Source organism: Rhipicephalus sanguineus, chromosome 1 (assembly GCF_013339695.2).
Source record: "Rhipicephalus sanguineus isolate Rsan-2018 chromosome 1, BIME_Rsan_1.4, whole genome shotgun sequence".
Lineage (NCBI taxonomy): Eukaryota > Metazoa > Arthropoda > Arachnida > Ixodida > Ixodidae > Rhipicephalus > Rhipicephalus sanguineus.
In genome coordinates, this window is record NC_051176.1 from 154,987,144 (window position 1) to 155,009,261 (window position 22,118).

At 45.6% G+C, this 22,118-nt stretch overlaps 1 protein-coding gene across 1 annotated transcript in view; it reads right to left on the reverse strand.

The window, feature by feature from the left end:
- LOC119400537 (argininosuccinate synthase) overlaps positions 1–15,777 on the reverse strand; it is a 51,085-nt gene extending 35,308 nt beyond the window's left edge. The window contains exons 1-4 of the mRNA XM_037667601.2: positions 15,623–15,777; positions 4,390–4,458; positions 3,191–3,436; positions 689–763 (exon numbers count right to left, since the gene is read on the reverse strand). Of these exons, the coding sequence (XP_037523529.1) occupies positions 689–763; positions 3,191–3,436; positions 4,390–4,458; positions 15,623–15,724 (492 nt within the window). The 5' untranslated portion in view covers positions 15,725–15,777. The remainder of the gene's footprint in view (positions 1–688; positions 764–3,190; positions 3,437–4,389; positions 4,459–15,622) is intronic.
- Between the last annotated feature and the right edge of the window lie 6,341 nt (positions 15,778–22,118).

Genomic DNA, 22,118 nt, shown 5'->3' on the forward strand with positions numbered 1-22,118 from the left:
ACACGTGCCACGTGTATATACCTCAATCAAACAGCGGCATTACAACAGATGCACTAATTATTTACGTGTCACTCACCTTATATTAACCATCATAAGCAGCAGCATTTCTTAATGAATAAAGCTTCCATGCACGTTTAAACGATTAGATGGCTCAGTCACGGGCAGCGCCCGCAAAAACAAACTAGCAGCAACTGTAAGTGCTATAAAGATTGGCATCTGTGCAATAGTGAGTATTACCAAGAAGAGAGCAGAGTAGGTCAGGGTCGGTCCCCTCTTTTGGGAGAAATAAAGTTTTGATCATCATCATCAGGGAACAAACACGTGTAAAGGACATCTTGTCGAAATCAAGAAGAATAAGTGAGCATAGGCAAGGCATGCACCGAGAAGGCAAAAGAACCGCTGGTCATTAATAGTAACAGATTGGATTCCGAGACAAGGCAAGCGGGCGAGGGAGAGGCAGAAAATAAGGTGGGCAGATGAGATTGAGAAGTTTGCGGGGATAGCGTGGCCGCATGCAAGCACAGGTGAGAGCTAATTGTGGGAGCGGTCTTTGCCTCTCCCACAATTAGCCATGGGAGAGACCTTTGCCCTGCAGTGCGCGTAATCAGGCTGGTGATGGGTGTTATAAACAGAGGTCGAGAACGCGCGTAAAAGCGGGTATTCAGCTTGCGCGCAGGCATGGCATTACCTTGGCATATTGAAAGAGATCCTGGCGTCCTTGGAATTTATTGTAGAACTCTGGCATCCTCCATGGGGCAATAGTCTAGAGACAAGAAAAGCAATGTTGCCTACTTACTCACGAAGTAGCTAGCACTCTCGACATCTACAACCAACCTACTAGTATTATCCCTCATTGGCACCCTATATAAGTCAGCAAACGTTGCCATGCATCATGACGTCACAATAATGTTTATGACGCCAGGTCCGGCATTTCGAGATCAACCTTAGCATCAAATTAAAAGATTAATGTTCACCAGCCGCGCCACTTGCTTATATAGTATACATGTCATTGTACGAGGGCTATTCAAAAAGTAAGGGCCGTTTGCTAATATTTAAATATTTACACATTATAATGAAGATTTAATTGTGCAGCGTCATCTGTTAATTCTTCGCGAGGGTATTGAAGTTACTGTTCTGGCTCAGTAGTCGTCTGCTTGTCGGGGAATGCAAACGACAATGTCTGCGAAAATCGTTGCTCGCGCCTGTTGTGAAGTGCGAGCTGTTATTCAATTTTTACTTGCAAAATTATCATCACCTTCTGAAATTTATGCGGAATTGTGCCTAGTTTATGGACATGAAGCGATGAGTCAAGGAAAGGTAATAAAATCGTGTCGAGACTTCACTAATGGCCACCCAAATGTGCACGACTAAGAGCAGAGTGGAAGGGCCAGAATCCAGATCAATGAAACTGTTCCACAAGTGGACCGGGCATTGCGATTAGATCGACGACTGACAGTTAGTCGGATGAATTTCCTCTTGTCAGCCGCACTACAATTCGCACGATTGTAACTGAAAAGCCCAGATATCACAGTGTGTGCAAGGTGGGTACTAAAAATGCTTACCGACCAACTCAAACAGCAAAGAATTCCCCGGCGGTGAACTTCTATGTAGAGGGACTAAAGAAACTGGTGCAGCGGTACGGAAAGTGCTTAGAATTTAACGGTGATTATGTAGAAAAGTGAAGTAGTCCTGTGCCAAACTAAACCAGCAAATAAAAGCTTTTACTAACGAATATTTATTTTTGGGGACCAAACGGCCCTTACTTTTTGAATAACCCTCGTACGTGCAGTAGAGTTCATTAATTGTCACTCCTGGGCATACTCGGGAACTGGGCCACACAGGTGCGCACATTTGTTGCTGAAATTTCCCGCGTATACGTGCCTATGAAACCAAACTTTATATTTTTCCTTTAAATCTCTGACTGTTCGCAAAGAACTTCCAGAAGCCTCCTGAACTAGCGCAACAATTTTTGTCACTTTGTCATTTGTCGTTGCTTTATTTTTTCTTTCAATCAAATCTCTAAAGAACAGCGCCTCCCTTTTGACCTGCGTCGTCCATGGCTGTCAGTATAAAGGCCGTTCCGCATGAACCACTGTTTGGTGTTTGTCAAGGCGTTTGTGGTGTCTTCACCGCTCTTGCGTCCGCGTTTGCAAGCCCTGTCTCGTTAACGTGAGTTGACTGGTATGACGGTAACTCTATACTAACCAACTTCAGTCTACGGCTTCGAGGAAAAACAGCTGCAACGTCTAGTGTCCCTACTCAGTTGTTAGCCCGAAATTAATCTGGCAAGAACTCTACCCTATGCAAAGTGTATGCATGCGCACTGAACTCACAATAATTTATTAATTTATTTGGAACTTGCATTTGGCCTGGAGAACAAGCACGAGGGCAAAATGATTGTTCTTCATTCTACGTTCTTGCTTATTTAAAACAATGCTATTTATTCTTCCATAATGAAAAACTCGATTCATAATATAGCTTTCGTTCTATTTGGCTACATATTCGGCGCTAAAATTAAATGACATTGCTACTTTTGGATGCTTTTAGCTTGAGTTTTGGCTCCTTTTCATATCTACCCAACGGTAACCCTGCCAGTTATATTAAATATGTTACATGCTGACAGTGACCATGCATGCACAGTGCAGGTTTCCACCTCGAAGCTCATGCACTGCCTGGTGTCACTGCGATGAAGGCAGCGCTGAGGCATATATAAAGCGATGAAGCGCTCGCACGCTTACAGTCGGGTAACTATATTTAGAAGGCAGTGGCATTCCCTGCTCGAAGGCGGATGAACATGAGCCTGCGCCAATGAGTACGCACTCTGGACTATTTCTTTAGTCGCGGAGGCAATTGGCGGTCGCACTTCCGTCATCTGGGCGAGGCCTCTCCTGCCTTTTTAAATTATTCAGCGTGAACCACCGTGCCGCCGTGGCCTTTGTGGTGCGTGCTTGTCTCGAATTCGGAATACCTGTCCTCGATTCCCTTCCCAACCGAAACTTGTCCATTTTTTTTTCCAATTCAATTACTTTACTTTGTTGTCTGCAGGAGCTGTCCCCATAAATTTGGCGTGGCGTGTCAACCCGCGGGACGTTTTGCTCGCGACCAACGCCGCCAAAACCGGATTTTCTGCGACACGGGCTCCTTAAGGCTATCGCGCTGAAAGGCGTGATGATATGTGAAGTATATATACCTGCACACTGGGTAGTAGCGCGCTGCAGGCGAGCTCGAAGCGTATCTGGTCGTTGCCCTTGCCCGTGGCGCCGTGCGACACGAAGGTAGCGCCTTCCCTTGCAGCCGCCTCAGCCAGCGCCCTGCCGATGCAGGGCCTGGCTAGCGCCGTGCCTAGTAGATAGCGCTCCTCGTACACAGCGCCCGCGGCCAGGGCGGGAAACACAAACTGTTCCACGAACTCCCGCCGCAGGTCCTCCACCAATACCTGCAACGCGACACAAGCTCACTATAGAGCGCTGACGCTGTCACGCCTGTCGGTGCACACGCAATCACATCAGTAAGAATATGATTTAAGATATAAGCTTTGGTCGAGTCCGAACGAAAACAAGCTTCGCAATAGACGCAGAAATGAAAATGAAGCGATGACGTGCATCTTACAACGGCCTGCCTTAGGTCCTCAGCTTTCTGCAGGTAAAGGTGGGAAGTAAACAGTTCTCGGCATGCAACGTCAGGGGTCCTCGGCCGCCATTATCGTCAAAAACATGCATGGCCATAACCCTGCACATCCACCAATGATGGGACAGGTCCGGCTGAGTAAACGTATGGGGCAGGCTTAGCTCCCCCCTTAGATTATAAAGAAGGGGGTAGGGGGGGGGGGCTTCTAGGCCCACGCCTATGTCCACGGCCCTTAATGGGAGACGATATAACATCAACTTCTGACACCGCTGTTCAGTGTACGGGCATGTGTTTGTCTCTCTTTCCCTCCCTCCCTCCCTCCCGCCCTCCGCTACTCGCCTTTACACCCCGTGCCTCCTTCCGCTATACAGCCATCTATCTATCTATCTATCTATCTATCTATCTATCTATCTATCTATCTATCTATCTATCTATCTATCTATCTATCTATCTATCTATCTATCTATCTATCTATCTATCTATCTATCTATCTATCTATCTATCTATCTATCTATCTATCTATCTATCTAATCAGTGAGTCATGAAATGGACAAGTAAACCCACCTGACGTCTGGTATTGACTAAATCGTTCCCGCAAAAGTGACACCACTGTATAGGCTGCCAGTGGTAGTTAGAGAATTACTCTATTCGTAGCCTAAATTCCTAGTGAAGAAGTGCATGGCATCGGTAGCATTAAAACGCACTATCACGGTGTCCTTGACCTCGAGTTACCTTTAAACGAAGAGGAGGGAAAAGTGTCACCTTCTTGGCTCCGATGCGTTTCGCCTTCGTCTGAGCTGCATCAAAGTCTTCGTCTTGTCCAAGGTTTGCCTGCGAAAGAAAAAGCAAGGTCGTTCAATACACAATTCTGCGTACGAGAACTCATAAGTCATTGAGCCTACTAGAGCTCATGCATTTTCTTCAAGACCATGGACATTGCGCAGCGGGACTTCCCACGGTCTGCTCGACATCGGGGAAGGCATCGATCTGTCCGCCCGACTGACCGCATGACCCTTAGGCACACCCTAAAGACGAAAATCTGCAGAAACTCCGCATGAATTGTCTAATTATGCGTAAGCTTGCTTGCTTGCTTGCTTGATCCCTTTTGTTGGCTCATACCCACTACGGGGGATCAACCATGAAAACGGCGGTTAAATTTTTTTAAAATAAATTATGAGGAATAAATCAATTGCCGAAAGAATAAACGAAAAATTAAGAATGACTTGTCGATATGGAATAAGGAGAAGAATAATACAACAGTATGAGAAACAATGAACGAATGAAAAGAATTCTGGAATACTAAATTTTGTTCAGGAGTAAGTTAACAAGGAATTCTTTGTATCTCACCGAGAAATTCGCATAGGGCTGAGCAGACGTTCCTGTTGCTGAAGCCAAGAGAAGCCGCCCCAAGGGAAAGAATATTTTGAGAATTCAGATTAATTCTTAAGTTTCTGAATAGCATTTCGAAATTCTTTTTTCTATGCCTAATGAATCGACGGCAGGTAAGGAAAAAATGATCAATATTTTCAGATTCCTGACAAAAATAGCACATAGGAGATGGCACCAGACCAGACCTGTATAAATAAAAATTAAGTGGGGTATCCGGCATCGCAATTTCGTAATAGCCACTTCCAGTCTTCGAGTGGGACACCATTTATTATTCCAGCCGAATGAAAGATGACCATATTCGGGAACTGGTAATTTCATACTCTTGGCATCTTGAATTAAAGAATACTTCCTTTGTGTCACTTGTTCATCTTCGTCATCTTCATCGCCTGTGCTACTCACTTTTATCGTTGCTGTCTTCGTTTTCCTCATCACAGCGACGCTACGTGCGCGTTGCCGTGCGTATACCCATGCCTCGGCAGTGCCATATGCCGCCGCAGCGTTCCTGCACCGCCGTCGCTGGAACAAATGGTTCTGGTCCTACTTGAAGCGTGGGTGTTTTGCCCAGCGGATAAGGCACTCGTCTTCTGAGCGTGCTATCGTAGATTCGAATCTCACCACCGGCGTCGTTTTCTTCCTGTATTTCATTATTTATTTGAACATGCTCAAAAGCCCAAGAGTTGGAGCCCCATACAGTTGGTAATTGCTGGGTTCGAGTCGTTATTCCCTATATATCATCACTGAGTCCACATGAATTTTTCACGGAGCCAAGTGTATTCATATGGGAAAAGTGTAACGTTACAGACTCGATTTCCCTGGGGTACTCTCCAAAGAATGTTTACGCATTAATAACTCCTCTCTACTCTTCTCCTCTGTGGTGTTTTTTGCGGTTGAGGTGACCGCATGCCACCCTTTCCCTGTCTCATTTGCTTTCCCCAAATCACAGCTGAGGTGTCCACTAGTGTATGAGGTAGTTGCTGTGGCCTAGCCAATTCATCCACCTGCAGCAGGGAGTTCCAGTGGCGAGAGAGCAGCGAGGCAGCAGTTTTAATGCGAAAGCATTATATGCCCCATGAGGCGGAAAATCCGGCGTCTGTCCGCGGTTAACATCCACTGCTAACAAAACCCGCGCGACCTAGTGATGACACCACGCTTCAGTGTCAATGAAACCGACCTAGCCTACACCCACAACAGAAAATTGACTTTGCCCAAATTCGAAAATTGTATTGACGCACGTTCAAAATCGACCTGGCCCACTTATTAAATTTGGGTGACCCGCCCTCAAAGCTGACTTTGCCCAGTTCAAAAAATTGAGTTGAGCAGCAGCGTTCGAAACCGTCGTGACCATACCCAATATTGGCATTGCCCACGGCCAAAATTTGAGTGTCCCGCCCTCAAAGTTGTCTTTGCCCAATTCAAGCATATGACCAAAGATCACGTCACGTGACCAAGTAAGAACCTTAAGTTACAAGGTCACATGACGTTACGTGAGAACGTCACGTAACATATGGACGTACACATAGTCGGCACGCACCTTGCAGTCACGCCGCGGCCTCGCCGGCCGCGCCAGTCTGCTCCGAGTCCCTCTCTCTGCTCCGCGTTGCTTTCGCATTCAGTGCACGCAAGGGGACTTCAGTGCATTTGTGCCATTTAATTTCCACGCCACCGCACTCGCCACTGGAGACCACATACTTCTAATGAATCAAATACCTAGCGCCACATGCCGCCACAGATGTGCTTGTGACCAGCTCTATTCTTTACGGAAGTACTCAGTGAAGCAACAGACGCTGCCTACATATCCTTCTTGAAACAGACGTACCTCTTCAAGCGCATCATTCCATTATTGAAGCTTCCAGACGCCAACTGAAGGCCAGCCCAACTTAGACAATGTGGAAAAGATACCACTGACATACATACTACAGCGCTATAGGGACTATCCCGTAGAACTTTTCCGCCACCGCGAAACCAACCCGTGCAGATGCAGCCGTTTGGCTCCAGCTCCAAACTAATACATTCGCCAACCTTGCATTCCACCGCACTTTCTACCCATCCCTGTGCACAGACAAGCGTCCTTTCTGTGGAGGGCACCGATACCTTTACCATTATACGTGGGAATGCCTTAAAACACCCGGCCAATCTAGAGTACCCAACCTCTCCACATTCGGGTGGGAAGGTGCTTTTTTGAGCACAGCCCAGGGCGACCAGCGAAGGCTGACTGACCGGACCAGCACTGAGACCGGGCCAGTCGGATTGCAGCAGCCAATGGGGCCTTAGACTGAGGGGCTCCACTTTCTGCGAATAAATAACCAACAATACTATCTAAAACTTTCTGCTAATATTACTACTACAACTCCTGGTTGCAGTGGGACTATTTCTCACTTTTCATCACTATTCCTGGCTTATTTTTAACAGCGGAGGTGTTTAAGCCGACCGTTTAGTCCGAGCAGAGCGAGCAGAAATTATCATCATCATTAACCGGCACGCGCTCTCTTCGTCCTCTTTTTCCTCGTCATCTTCTGCTTCGCTCCCAAAACACGTGCGCCGATTTCTCCGGCGCGGGATGCAGTAAGTTCATGGACGAGAGAACGAGTACGGAGAAAGAGAAAGAGAGAGAAAAAAAAGGGAATTAGAGAAATTCTTGGAGAAAATTCTTGGAGGCGAGATTCGAACCCGCGTACCCAAGATCCGAAGGCGAGCGTCTTAACCACTCGGCTATCCAGGCACGCTAGCAGAGCATACCATAGCCTTATATAGTATAGTACAGCAAGGGGGGGGGAGAAGCGAGGGTGAGGAGGACATGTTCGAGGGCGAGCAGGAGGGAAGGGAGGAGGGAAGACGGAGTACAGCGAGAGACAGCGAGAGATATAAAGAAGGAAAGAGATAGAAAGAAATGGAAGAAAGAGATAAAAAGAAGGCAAGAGAACGACTACAGAGAGACCGAGAAAGAAAGGCATAGAAACACAGAGAAAGAAAGAGAAATAGAGAGAAAGGGAAAAAGAGAGAAAAATATAGAAGGCGAGAGAACGACTACAGAGAGAGAGAGAGAAAGACGTAGAAAGAAAGAGAAAAATAAAAATAGAAAGAAAGGGAAGAAAGAGAGAAAAACATAGAAAGATAAGGAAAGAGGTATAAAAAAAACAGATAAAGAAACGATAGAAGAAAGAGCACGCATAGCCATCTCTAGTATAGAATAGCAAGGGGTGGTAAAGAGAGAGATGTGAGAGGGTAGAAGCCTAGCCAAGCCAGGACCAGCTATATGCCCCATCAGCTCTGCTCTGACCCAGCCTTGCGCGACTTACTGCAAGCTGCGCTAACTTTATTTAGAGCTGCCATATTTGTCCATTCTGAATCATATAGAAAAAATAATGTTCTACAACATCTATTACGTCGTTCTTTAATCTTAATCATTTGCTACTCACCTACTTTCACAACTTTAGTCTTATTTATGTTAAGATTAGCCTTCTCGCTTTTCTCTTCACCTTCGGAATAGTGGTTCTTAAGTGCCTCCTGCTTCCTAACACTGCTACTGTAGCACTAGTACTACTACTAAAGTAGTATCATCTGCATACCGTAGATTGGTTACATTTGTTCCCCCGATTTCTCCTCCTGCATCACTGTCTTGCAAATGCGAATTTCTACATAGTTATTCTGTGTATCAGTTAATGTAAAGAAAGAATACAACTCTGAATGACAGTTTTCTGAACCTTAAAGCAGACTGTGTTACCAATACTTGTATTAACAAGCGCTTCTTGTGTATTTTTTAACAGCAAATCTGTTTATGCCGAGCCAATGCTCGGCATAAACCAGAAATGATCATCCTCATGAACCGACACACGCTCTCTTTCTTTTTTTTATTAAATGTGTTTAAGGAGAGGTTGGTGCCTATACATGGCTCTTCCCTTACTTATTAATTAGCGTCACGCTCTCTTCATCCTCTTCGTCAGGTTCTACTTCACTCCCAGAACATGTGCGCCGATTTGTCCGGCGAGGCCTGCAATAACTCTGATGGGTGGGAGAACGAGTGCAGAGGGAGAGGGAGGAAGAGAGACATTCTTGGCGAAAACAATTTCTTGACGAAGCGGGATTCGAACCTACGTACCCACAATCCGAAGTCGAGAATCGTAACCACTCGGCTATCCAGGCACGCTAACAGAGCATAACATATCCTTGTATAGTATAGTATAGTATAGTATAGTATAGTATAGTATAGTATAGTATAGTATAGTATAGTATAGTATAGTATAGTATAGTATAGTATAGTATAGTATACCAAGGAGATGGGAAAGGTACGTGAGTGAGAGGATGAGAGAAACAGAGAGAGAGGAAATAAAGAGAAAGAAATAGAGAGAGAGAAAGAGATGAATGAAGAAAGAATAGAAAAATAAAGAGAAATAAAGAAGGCCGCCCAGCTCCGGACTTCCTTCAGGCTTGACAACACTACTGCGAAGCTGCCTTAATTTTGCCAGGATTATGAGCTGCTCGGGAAACCCCCTCTTCTTAAGATACACCGACAAGTTGTAGTGGTCCACTGAATGAAAAGCATTGTTATAGGCGGTGAAACAAAAATACTGTGGTTTTTCGTATTCCTTACAAGCTTCCACCAACCATCTTATGTTTGCGATGTGATCTCTGGCACCACGCCCTGTTCTGAGCTCTCGTAACTCTCTTGTAATCTCTTCCCATGAATGATTCAAGCCTTCTCTATTTTATGTTGAAAGCTTGTTTTCTGACATGAGGCATTAAGCCAAGTTTTTATCATTTGAGCTTTTTTTGCGTCTCGTTTTTTACGCAGTGAGATAAAAATAGATCTCACCTAGTCTATTGGAAATTCTTCTTTCTTTCAAGTTTGTTGTGGCTTATATACCACGTGTTTCTCCCAAGAGGGCCGAAACATCCTGAAAGTACCTGCCGGTGTTTATTTTTACATACCAAAACCACGATACCATTATTAGGAACGCCATAGTGGAGGTCTCCGGATTGATTTTGACTATTATGACCACTTGGGGTTCTTTAACGTGCCCCTAAATATAAGTACACGGGTGTCTTTGCACTTCGCCCCCAACAAAATGCGGCCGCCGTGGCCTGCAATCGAACCCGCAACCTCGAGCTTAGTAGCGCGACACCTCAAAAAAAAAAAAAATCAGGAAAAAAATCTCACCATCTCCCCGTAAAGGGAACCCTGAGTATGCGAAGCAGCCATGAGTCGACTTAGATTTCTGTGAATGTTTTATTATCTTCATCACTGCTCATGGTCCTTCCATTCAAGGTTCCCCTGATGTTGTCACTCGTCATATATGACTTTAAGCTCAGGGAAACGTTTCCCCTTGAGTATAACGGCCTTGTGGTCCGAAAAGTATAAAGTTAATGGCTCTTGTTGCAAAGGTTGTAGCTTAAAGTTTGAGAATGCGATGTCAACGCGCCCGTTTCGCTTCGCTTCGCAAGCCCGCCGCTCCGGATCGGCTGGGGCACTGGCTACGCCGACGCGACGCCGGGGGGACAGGCCTCGTTCCCGAACTGCTTCGCATCTAAGGGTACCTTGCATGATTTATGGCGTAGTGGGTACCTTGCATGATTTATACTAGAGCACGTGCTGCAGAGGAGCGAGCACTCTACCGCAAGTCCATATGTCAAACAAACATTCCTTTCTGACACCATGAGCGAGCTCTCCTCTCGTGCCAACACTTCGCTCTCACTTCGTCCTCTTCTTTCTTCTATACATCTAGTGGCACCTTTCTCTCAGCCAAACATTCCTTTCTGCACACCATGCGCGAGCTCTCCTCTCGTGCCAACACTTCGTTCTCTTCTTTCTTCCATACATCTTGTGGCACGCGGGCACTGGTTACGCCGGGGGGACAGGCCTCGTTCATAAGCTGCTTCGCATCTAAAAAAACACCAGGCCTGCGCGGAACGCGCAGCATAGTCACAGCGAAAGATGAAAGAGCGGCCTCTCTAGCCCGTTCTAACTCTCTTGGGGAAGCTAATGCAAGTGCACATGCAAGGTATCCACTACGCCACAAATCATAATTTTTGCGACGTAGGGAAGCACCCACAATGCCATTATTCGTCTTTCTGCGGATAAGCGAAGTACCCGCTACACATCTGTAAGGCATTATGTGCACTTTGTTGGTGATGCATGTGGCTGGTGACGATGAATAATTATGGTTGAGCACTTTGTAGTGGGTGGGAAGCTTTAAACCACACACTCATTGCGCAATTAGCATTGTGTGACGCCTGGTTGTCATTTTACTCTTCTGCCACGCAATATTGCACATGTTAACGCGATTCCTTGCCCGACATGACTCCTGTATAGGGTCTTTTTACAAAAGACTATCAAGCACCAGCGTGGCTCTGTGGTAGAATACTCGACTGCCCCTCAGAGGGCCCGTTTTCAAATCCCGTCCGATCCCGGATATTCTTTTCTCATTTCATTTTCTTTCTTATTTCGCGCGATAGTGGTTACGGACACCAGCGGCGGCAGCGGCGGACAACTACCCCACTGCCGTTGTGATCTGATAACAACCTTCACTGTAGAAATCTCAAAGCAGAACACTTAAAAGGCAAGAACTTTATTTCAAGAACTATGAGAAGAACTCTATTTCACTCCAACTCCCGCGATTTTACAGTGAAAGCTGTTATGAGATCATTTCAACGGTCGTTTTTGGCGCCGTAGTTGTCCGCCGCCGCCGGTGTCCGTAACCGCTATCGCGCGAAATAAAAAAACGAAATAAGAAAAAGTTTCCCAGGAGGAACGGGGTTCGAACTTCGGGCCTCTGCGTGGGAGCCCAGTACTGCCCAGCCATGCCGGTGCTTGAAACTGCTTTGCAAAAAGACCCTATACAGGCTTCATGTCGGGAATGAACCACATTAGCATATATAATATATATAGCGTGGTAGAAGAGTAAAATAACAACCAGGCGTCACACGACGCGAATTGCGCAACGAGTGGTTTGTTGAATGCTTCCAACCCATTACAAAGCGTTCTGCCATAATTCTTCATCGTCATCAGGCACAGCATCAACAAAGTACACATAATGCCTTACAGGCGTTTAGCGGGTACCACGGTTCTCCGCACAATGACGAAAAATGGCATATAGTGGCTGCTTTCCTACTTCACAAAAATTATGATGAGTTATAGCGTAGTGGGTTCCTCGCAAGTACACTTGTATTGGTTGCCAAGGAAACTCATAAGGCCCCCATGCTTCATTTCCTCAGGGTCTCAATAAAGTACTTTCCCTCTCGCTCTTTCTCACATTAACGTATGTCACAGAGCGTGGCAGAAGAGCAAAATAACAGCCAGGCGTCACGCAATGCTAATTGCGCAACGAGTGTGCGGTTTAAAGCTCCCCACCTACTACAAAATGTCTGTCACAGCGTCCAGACCCAATCGGGCGTGTACTGCAAACTACGCAAATAAATTTAGAGATTGTCTATGTAACGTAGTTTATCAGCTGCCGTTGTCATGTGAAAAATATTACGTTGGTCAGACGGGTCGGTGTTTGAATGAAAGGTTGAAAGAGCATCTGTACAATGTTGATCGGTCAAAGCAAGGGTGGCTGTCCGCTCACTGTAGCACGTGTGGGTGTCGACCAAGATATTCAGATTGTAGCATTGTCGCCAGAAGCAGAGATCGCATCACACGCGAAATCATCGAAGCTGGTAAGATTTTTCCTTTAAAGGATGATTGTGTAAGTACCCCCTCTGTCGCTCTCACTGTTAGGGAAAAGATCTATTTAGGTTTGTCCACGTGATGAATTGTAACATCATTGTGTTCCGCGCATGGTTGGTGTGACAGTGTGTAACTGTATAAAAGCGAAGGCATTCAAAAGAAATAAACTGTTGGAAGTTCAGCGCTCTGTGTCCTCTTCTGCCCCTGCTGTCGGCTGCGCTGTTTTGCACTCATAATCATGTTGTACCAACAAGCCCAATCCTACAGTCTTGAAGAAAGTGCACATAATGCCTTACAGATGTGCAGCGGTTACTTCGCTCTTCCGCAGAAAGACGAATAATGGCAACTTCACAAAAATTATGATTTGTGGCGTAGTGGATACATTGCATGTGTGCTTGTATTTGGAGGTGTGCGAGTATTCGAGTTTCGAATTCGAATCAAATAATTCGATTCGACTTTTGTATAGCTAGTAGTCGAAGTTTCAAATAATTCGAGAGGACGAATATCTAAAACGCGACAAAGACCAATAGCGAAACTTGGTTAGGGTAGGGTGGCTAAAACTAACGCTAACGTTGTTACAGTATATAGGCATTTCGTTAAAACTTTCAACGACATCCTGGTTCAAAGAGAGTGCATGTTTATTTTAAAGGAGATTATATAATTTCCGCACCTCATGGCTCCACCAAAAAGGGCCAAGAAACACTTTGTGAGACTGTTGAACTGCTAGCGCAAAAAAATTAACTAGCACACTAAGCTCGGACCTCATAGTCAGGAGGTTCAAAATACTTATTTGAGCCACTGATCCCAACAAAGGATGATCATTTGAAATACTGGAAAGAGCGTGGAGCTGCACTTTATCCAGATATCGCCAAAGTTGCGTCACGATACCTTCCCATCCCTGCTACAGAGGTGCGCAGTGAGCGCATGTTTTCAACTTCAGGAAACACCATCACATCACGGCGAGACAACCTCAAGCCATACAGGTCATGTGGAACAGCTCGTGTTGCTGCATGACAATCTGTAGCCTTTCGGTAGCCGTAACTCACTACATTAGGGGCTCGAAGACATGAGTAGATTTCATTTCTTTGTTCTTCCTTTCAATTTTCAATAAGATCTTTTGTATTCGATATTCGACTCGGTATTCGATAGTTTTGGCTACTATTCGGCGCTATTCGATTCGAATTCGATTCGAAATGAAATTTCAGTATTAGCACACCTCTACTTGTATTAGTTCCCCAAAGAGAGTTTCGAACGGGCTCTAGAAAGGCCTCCAGCTTTCGCTGTGACTGTGCTGCGCGCTCCACGCAGGCCTGGCGTGGGTTTTTTTTTTTTTTCTTTTTTTTTTCAGCAAAAGGGAGAGTTTGGCTAGTTGGTTTGGGTTCATTTTGGAACAACGCAAAAGACGAAAGACACAGAAGATGACTTAACAATACGAGCGCTGGCGTTTTTTACCACGCTAGGCTATAATGGCAACTCTACGTCTACGAGACACTACTATTATGCGTCTGATAGCAGAAATGCTCAAGAAAGTGTGAAAATAATTTTAAATAAGCAAAAAGAAAAGCTAAGCGATGCCCAACCGAGCAGTATCCCCTTCGTGTGACGTACTTGACTGCACCAACTGGGAAGGCGTGCAAAACATGCCGAGGTTACAACAGTTAGGAGACACTGCTGAACTGTGGCCGCTCCGTATCATAGAACCTAGAACCATGCATTTGGAGCTGTCAAACAGTGATAACTGCAATGTAGATTAATTCAAGAGCTTTTAAGCGCCCCTCGTATTCGATGACCCGTCGCTATACGCCAGCCAGTTGTGAGAACGCCGGCAACCCCGCACAGCCCATCCCGCTGCAACATGAACATCAAAGGCTGCCCTAAGCACTGATTTTATCTTCCTATGTTAGATGATTTTTTTTTTTTTTGCAACGAAGCTTTTCGCACAGTCGATACGTCTTGAAGCGTTGCTTTCCGCATTTGCACAATTTCCCCGGAAGAGCGCCGGTTACAGAACAACGACCAGGGCATTTGCTTTGCATCGGTACGTACAACTGACCCTCGTTGTTCAACTCAATATCTGGGTTTAACGCCCCAAAAACACGATATGATTATGACAGACGCCGTAGTGGAGGGCTCCGGAAATTTCGACCACCTGCGGTTCTTTGACGTGCATCTAAATCTAAGTACACGGGCCTCAAACATTTTCGCCTCCATCGAAAACGCAGCAGCAGCGGCCGGGATTCGATCCCACGACCTTCGGGTCAGCAGTCGAGTGCCATAACCACTAGACCACCGTGGTGGGGCGCACCCCTCGTTGTTCACTTGATACAGAATGCAAGAGCGTCTCAGTGACATCGCATAATGCCAAAGCACAGCAAAACAATCGGCTTTGCGCACGCGAGTGCCACTGCGTCTCCGAGTCACGTTGGTGTTAGCCATCAAGGCATTGAAAACGGCGAGCGGGTGACCGTCTATACCTGCATTTTTTTATTATTCGTACTTCTTCAATTCACACAGTTTATGTGTTCGACAACATCGTATTTCATTATGTGATCGTTCATTTCTAGACCATGCAGTTTATTTATTTTTTTTTTGGAAACGCCCCTTCCAGCACTGTGACACCTCCCCCACCATACCAAATGGCACTTTTGGATAACGTTACCACATAGCTGGCCCACATCAGACCATTTGGCGTATACATGCTTTAATACTCATACAACCTTCCTCAGTTTCTCAATCGTATCCTCTACCTCTTCCCGCACTTTGGTTAAAATACTAGCGTACTTGATTTTTTTATGCAATAAAGTACATGAAAACTTCGCCTTGTGTTCTGCTCAAAATTATCCGTCGTGTTTTTGTTTTTTTTTTTTTTGTTGTTGTTGTTGTTGTTTTTTAAGCTACAGCGAGGTCCTCAGGGAAATATTGCTCTTTTGAAAGGAAACCCACCATGAAGGCGACCACATCGTATCCTTGTTCGATGAGCCAAGCGAGAATGCACGAGGTGTCCAGGCCCCCGCTGTAGGCGAGCACGACCGTCGGCTTCGACATAACGCAGCAGGCTGCTTCACACACAAATCGAAATGAACAGCTTGCCTGACAAACAGAAACGGTAACTAGCAGCGCCAGTGCTCTGTCGCTAAGCTCGCCCCGACGTGAGAAAAAAAAAAAAAAAACTAGAATATTGCGGATCAGCCACGATATCTTGTTTTCTGTGAACTTTGCTTCGTATGTTATCAGCTTTCAAGCGGTTTTTTTTTTCTTCGAGAGCTGAGATAAAGGTTATCCTGGACGCGTCATTCGCAGGCCACTTCGAGAGCGATCACGGGCGCTCTTGTGATGCTGCTGCGCATTATGAGAACTTTTTTTTTTTTAAGGTTGTGACAACGTACGAAATTTTGAATATCGAACCAAGTAGTGTCCTGTGGGATTCAGTATTTGAATCAAATAGCTACTATTCTTAAATACGAATATCTTATAATAGTTTCCGAATACTTAGAAATGTCAGCTGCCAAAATGGACACAGTATTTGTAGTACGACAGATTTCATCCCCGCGGGCTATGCCTAGCCACAAAACTGGCATATACCTTCCGTAGTGCAGTAGACTACGTCGTTCGTCTCGCCGGACTTTAACGCCAGCTAATTTGTTCCTAATGCTCCATTTGTGTTTTTAATGCTAGAATCATGAACGTTAGGGTGTGAACATCATTCCATACTAACTGTAAAAAGAAATGCTTCGCATTTAAAACGGGTGTCAGGTATTCGAAAACAATTCCAAGAGTATTCGATTCGCTTCTGACATTATTCGATTCGCATTCGATTCGATCTCAAAGTTCACTATTCTGACGCCCCACCATACATTTTATCAGTTCTTTCTGAAGGCAAACCCGCCCATCTCCTCAAAATTCATTCGTTTTCATGCATAGGGATGCTGCTCGTACTTGTGTTACCCGCAACGTCTACATCGAGGATGTGCTGTATGTCAACTTCGTTTGAAGAAAGATCTGGGAAAACAAGAACTGGTCACATTCAGAGGAGTGACGTACAGCGGAACAATGACGGAGGTTGCCCAATTCACACACGCGGGAGTTCGACGCGAAAGCACGTGTAGGGGCTCGGGCAGCAAGACTTTGACCACAGTGGGACTATACTTAGAAAAGGGAGAGCACTATTGCACGATATGCACCTAAGACATCCACTAGAAGTATCATTAGTGGAGCATGTAAGCTTTCCACTGAATGAATAAATGTGATATCCCTACTTCAATGTCGCTATGTATAATAAAGAATTCGTTGTACTCGATCAGTCGCAAGTCGCGTGCACAGGCGGTGCGTCGCTCCGTGCTTGTCAAAATATAAGCTAAATATAGTTTCTCGCTCACTGCTCCGAGAGGCCTATTGCTCGGAAGTACGTTTGTATCATCGCCCGTGGGCTCAAGAAATGACTCGAAGAGACTCGAGCAACACGGCAAGGATGCCAATTCGCAGCCACCACTTTCGAACACGGCGAGCCCGATATGAAGAGGGAGCGAGCACGATGGCAAAATAAGAGGCCTTCATACCAGCTGTATCATATAGGTTACGCATGTAAGCTCCGTAACGTGTGAATAAATGTCACTTGTGTGCTCGGTCTCGTCATTTCTGCGTCCTAGTGCACATTATACACCCTCAACAGTCTCAGTATAACACGCACCCTTTCAATCGTGCAATAATTGTTTTGTTTTTAATTTGTGTTTTCTTTTCTTGTTTCAAGTATTGTCAGAGACTGGAACAAACTGACGAATGACGTTGTTCTACAACCATCTTTTGAAACGGTTGTGTTGTGTCTCCTACGGTTCACTGAGTTAGTTTATGGTACCCAATCAATGTTGACATTGGTTTCAATTTGACTATGTTCGACCATGTGTCTCTGAATTTTGAAATAGTGATCCAGTGCACTGGTTTCTGGTTCTCGCGCGTCTTATTTTTACAGCGAAGCTGTATGGGATTTCTCCGTTTGTGTGCAGAACCGCCTAGTGCCCTCTATCAGTCTAATAAAAAATCGAGTATTTGGGGGAGTATTTCTGCCGCACAACAATAATCGTCATCCACCTCGCGTACTCTCCTCGCGTTATCACCACGGTCCCGGCACTTCCCGGTCACGAATGGCGACGCGCGTTATCAGCGTGACATAGCATATTCTTGATAGGAAAGTGACGAGAGCCGGGTTTTCAAGAAAGGAAGTGCGATCAAGCCAGATGACGATTATTGTTGTGTGGCAGAAATACTCCCCAATTACTCGATTTTTTCTTAGAGTGTAGGAAGCAGTTGAAAAGGTAATATGTGTTGGAGCATTTAGAGTTGCTGTATAACTCTAGAAGCATTCTGAACTCTATGGAGTGGCGGAAGAAACCAAACAGTGGGAAAATTTTGTTACCGGTGCTGGGGTTTCAACCCGGGCCCCCACGCTCCGAAGGCAAGTCTCTTAATCACTGGGCTACACGCCCTCTCTTTTTATTTAGTCTCCGCAATACATCACCATAAATTCAGACAGGCGGTTCTGTGTGAGATCTATAAACATCACGTGTATAACCGACACTTCTACAAAGTTCTCTCTTTCTGATATCGACTTCGTTCATATTTAAGCTTCACTATAATAGCGTAGCAGCCAAAACGTGGCTTGCTGAAGAAGGCATATATTTATGCCATGGACAACGGAATCTCTCGTGTGCAATAAGCCGAAGATCATTGAGCACGCATCTATTCAATGCTTGGGTGCAATTTTCTTTTGAGATGTTCTTGAAACAACCCTAAAAAATACCCACCTATAACACTCATGATTTACAGCACAAAAGGACACAAACAAAGGGGAGACCAGGCGAAACGAGCGCCGTCTTTCAACACGAGCGTGTCGCCTTGTCTCCCTTTTGTCCGTGTCCTTTGCGCTGCAAACCATGAACGTAATCCAATTTGCCCAGTTTTCTCTCCTTACCCATAACACATATTGCCATTAGATTACTTACCAATGCAAAATGAACATGGTCTACCAATTGATATGATTATGCTTCTAAGTCTCCACATCTTGATGGGAACTGATGCGCACAAAAGACAGGGACACAAGAAGGAACATAGATCGACAGACGTCCCTGTCTTTTGTGCGCATCAGTTCCCATCAAGATGAATCACCAAGCCCAAGCCGAAACCATCTAGGAGCCTCCACAGTTTGTGGAAGACGCGTTTGTCAGTAACACACGCTGACGTTAGGACTAGTCTACACATCCACGATTGCAAAATGTGAATACAGTGGAATCTCGTTGATACGATTCTGCATAATACGTCTTTCAGCTTAATACGCTTTTTTTTCCCGGCCAACGTCCCTCGGAAATAATGCATTTGCATGCGTTTAACACGATCACATTTTTGCCCAAGATTGGATAATACGACCGCGAAAGCGGATCTCGACCGATATATCTAGAGATTCTACGTTTATTCTTCAGTATACTAGCTCAAACCGCGTTCCAACAAACCACTTTCTGCCCATTGCAGGGACGATGAGGCCGCAGCAGCGTCGGTTTTGCTGAGAAAAAATCGCGGCCAGGCGATCTTTTCGCCGCAAAAAGAAGAAAGTGCAGCGCAAATTGACCAGCTACTTAACCGTTGCTCAATAAAAGTGAGTTGCTGACAGGGTATGCATATTTTCCTCCTTTCTTTAACCTCCTTGGTTAATACGATTTTCGCATAATACGTTTTATTTTCCGGTTCTCGTTGTTACGTTTGGCCTGGAATTCATCGTGACAGACGCCATTGTGCGTGCACCTGTCTGCCGGAATGCCGAGCAAGCCGGGCATGCCGCCGTGGACGGATTCCCAGCAAAACGACGGGGAAGAGACCCCGCGGGCGCGCGAAGCACTATGGAAAAAGTGTATACGGCGAGCTCGCCGGCTCTTCCGTCGCTCGCTGCTCGTTGGCGCCGTGGGAGCACCAAACGAAAAAAACGCGTTGCCGCTGGTTGACTATTATTAAATCCTAAATACTACACATGTCTGAACGCACCTGCATGTACCTCTACGCATGAAATTTGAAAGGAATGATGCAGTCAGTGTGGGTATTACCAAGCGGATGTATACCAGATGTAGCAGTTAAGCAGCATGCGACTTATCACGTGCCGATACATGCAGTCAAAACGTGCTATCGTGAGCAATGTGAGCTGGAACACCGAGTTTGTATTTATTCAATGATTACTTGTACACAAGCCCCTATGGCATAATGCCATGGCGGCTCGTGATCGGGTTGAACAAGACTGAGAGAGGTGTTACAGTGTTCAGGTATAGAGATGATTATTTGATTTTAATTTACGAGTCACGCGCTGTACTAAGAAGTGAGCACATTCTAAAGGCGTTTAAAGAAAAAGGGATGGGACTAGAATTCACTTGCGAGATGCCTTGCTCCGATAATTGCAGTTTCTTGATACATGCTTTTAAGTTTCACTGCGGAACATGTTTTCGGGCAGTATAGCCCGCGTTCAGTGAAATCGGTGTTTCATTTCGCGTCGGCGCACTCGAATATTGTTAAACGAGGAATTCTGATGTCATGATTACGCACGGCATTGGAAAAAAAACTTGCGCACATAAGATGAGCAGTAGTTTCCAGCTGCAAAGTGATCAAAGAGGCAGGATATCCTGCGTATCGTTGTATCGGTTTGCGAAAATCTGTTCGCATGGCAAAGAAAGATTAACACGGACGTCCTCCATCCGTAAATAATGAAGAAACTAGAAATACTGCAGTTATTCCACATATGTATAAGAAGTCGCATGGCCTGAAGAACGTAGAGAAGCGATCTGGGGGGGAAGGTTGTGTTTGGCGCCCTAAATAAGCTTAGTCGCACTAAGGTCGCAGGGGTCTGCGGTGGGCAAAGAAAAATGCGGTCAGAGGCATGCCAATTGTTTTGTAAATTGTGTAGGAGTTAACCGCAAATTTCTCTTTCTTGTGTCCACATGTACATCGGCCAGACTTAATACGCGCCTCAGCGAGCATCGAAATTCATTGAATGCAGCCGTCTCATCTCGCATCGATATGTCAGTCATGAAAATGTAATCCCATCTTCGAAAGCACAGTAATTTTGTACCATCAACCTAACCAAACAACGCGAGAAATTTCGGAGGCATATTATGTCACAAATAACGCCGCACGTTGTGTCAGTCAACCTTCTCAGTCGTTACAAGACAAGGAATTCAACTTCATTAATCGACTGTAAGCACGCGCCTTGGTTGTTTGACTTTTTGTGCCTCTTTATGACACGCGCGACGCGCTCCCATTTTTGTATATATGCTTTTTTTCACGCGTGCAATAAGCTTTCAGTTGTGTGTGAGCGCTGGTTTGTGCATTTCCTTCCTTGTACTGCTCCTTTCTTTTTTCGCTCTAAGTATTATTCCAACCTGTAGTTATAGCACCAACGAAGGTTAGTAGCCACTTATCGTTTGTTACATATATGGTGCGAGCGACGCAATGAATGTATCTCGTTTCCCCAAATGCCGACAACACTTTCTAGTGTACTCTTTAAATATCAGAACCTCACACTGTACCAATGTATTCTTTTGCTCTAACGTAGACATGAAAGTCTGCACGTGCTGGAGTGGACTGTCTCCCGGTCCTCCGATTTCGACAACCCTCCCCCTTTCTCGGACTCTCCTTCCTCGCCGGGGTTTCCCGGAATCATGTCGATCCGAGTGTGGGACCCGAGCGCTGACAATGTGCGGTGCGCTTGTTGCCCGATTGGACATCGTCCTCGACCAGGTCCTCACCAGGTGTATTGTGTGGTTCCTTTACCCTCTCTCGTAGGTGGGGCCCCGAGACCGAGACACCGGATTGGCGGGAGCTACTGACACCGGTTATCGAGTGCTTCAGTGTTGGCAGACTCGGGGCTATAAAAGCCGAAGACATTTGTCGTTTATTCTCTCTCAATTGTAACCATGTAAATAAACCTACGCTCCTTCTTGTAAGTACGCACCTCCTCACTGGGAAAACATCGGCTATGCGGACGGACGACGGGAGCCAGCTACCTTAAAGACACCTGCCGAACCCCACTCCTTACACCGTGAAAAACGTATCAACGAGATTCCACTGTACATCTGAACCATATGAATGCCTTGTATTTTCTATCACTGTGGTTGGGGCTCTCGAAGAGCAAAGAAGAACCAGCACCGGGAATATCAATGGTGTCACCTCAGGGGCCAGGGCAACATCAAAAAATTTATAACATGATAAAGAAAGGTCCTAGGGCCTTCATATTTTGATATGAGATGGCTTATATTGTCCATGGAAATACGTCTGCCTAGCAATGCGTTTGTATTTAGAAGTGAAGCCGACTCTAAAAGGATGGGCGTAAGCTTGGTCTTTGTAAGCTGTCCTTCCCATTGAGCGCTTCAGCGAAGCCTACTAATAACCTCGATGGCGGTGTCGTCGTCAT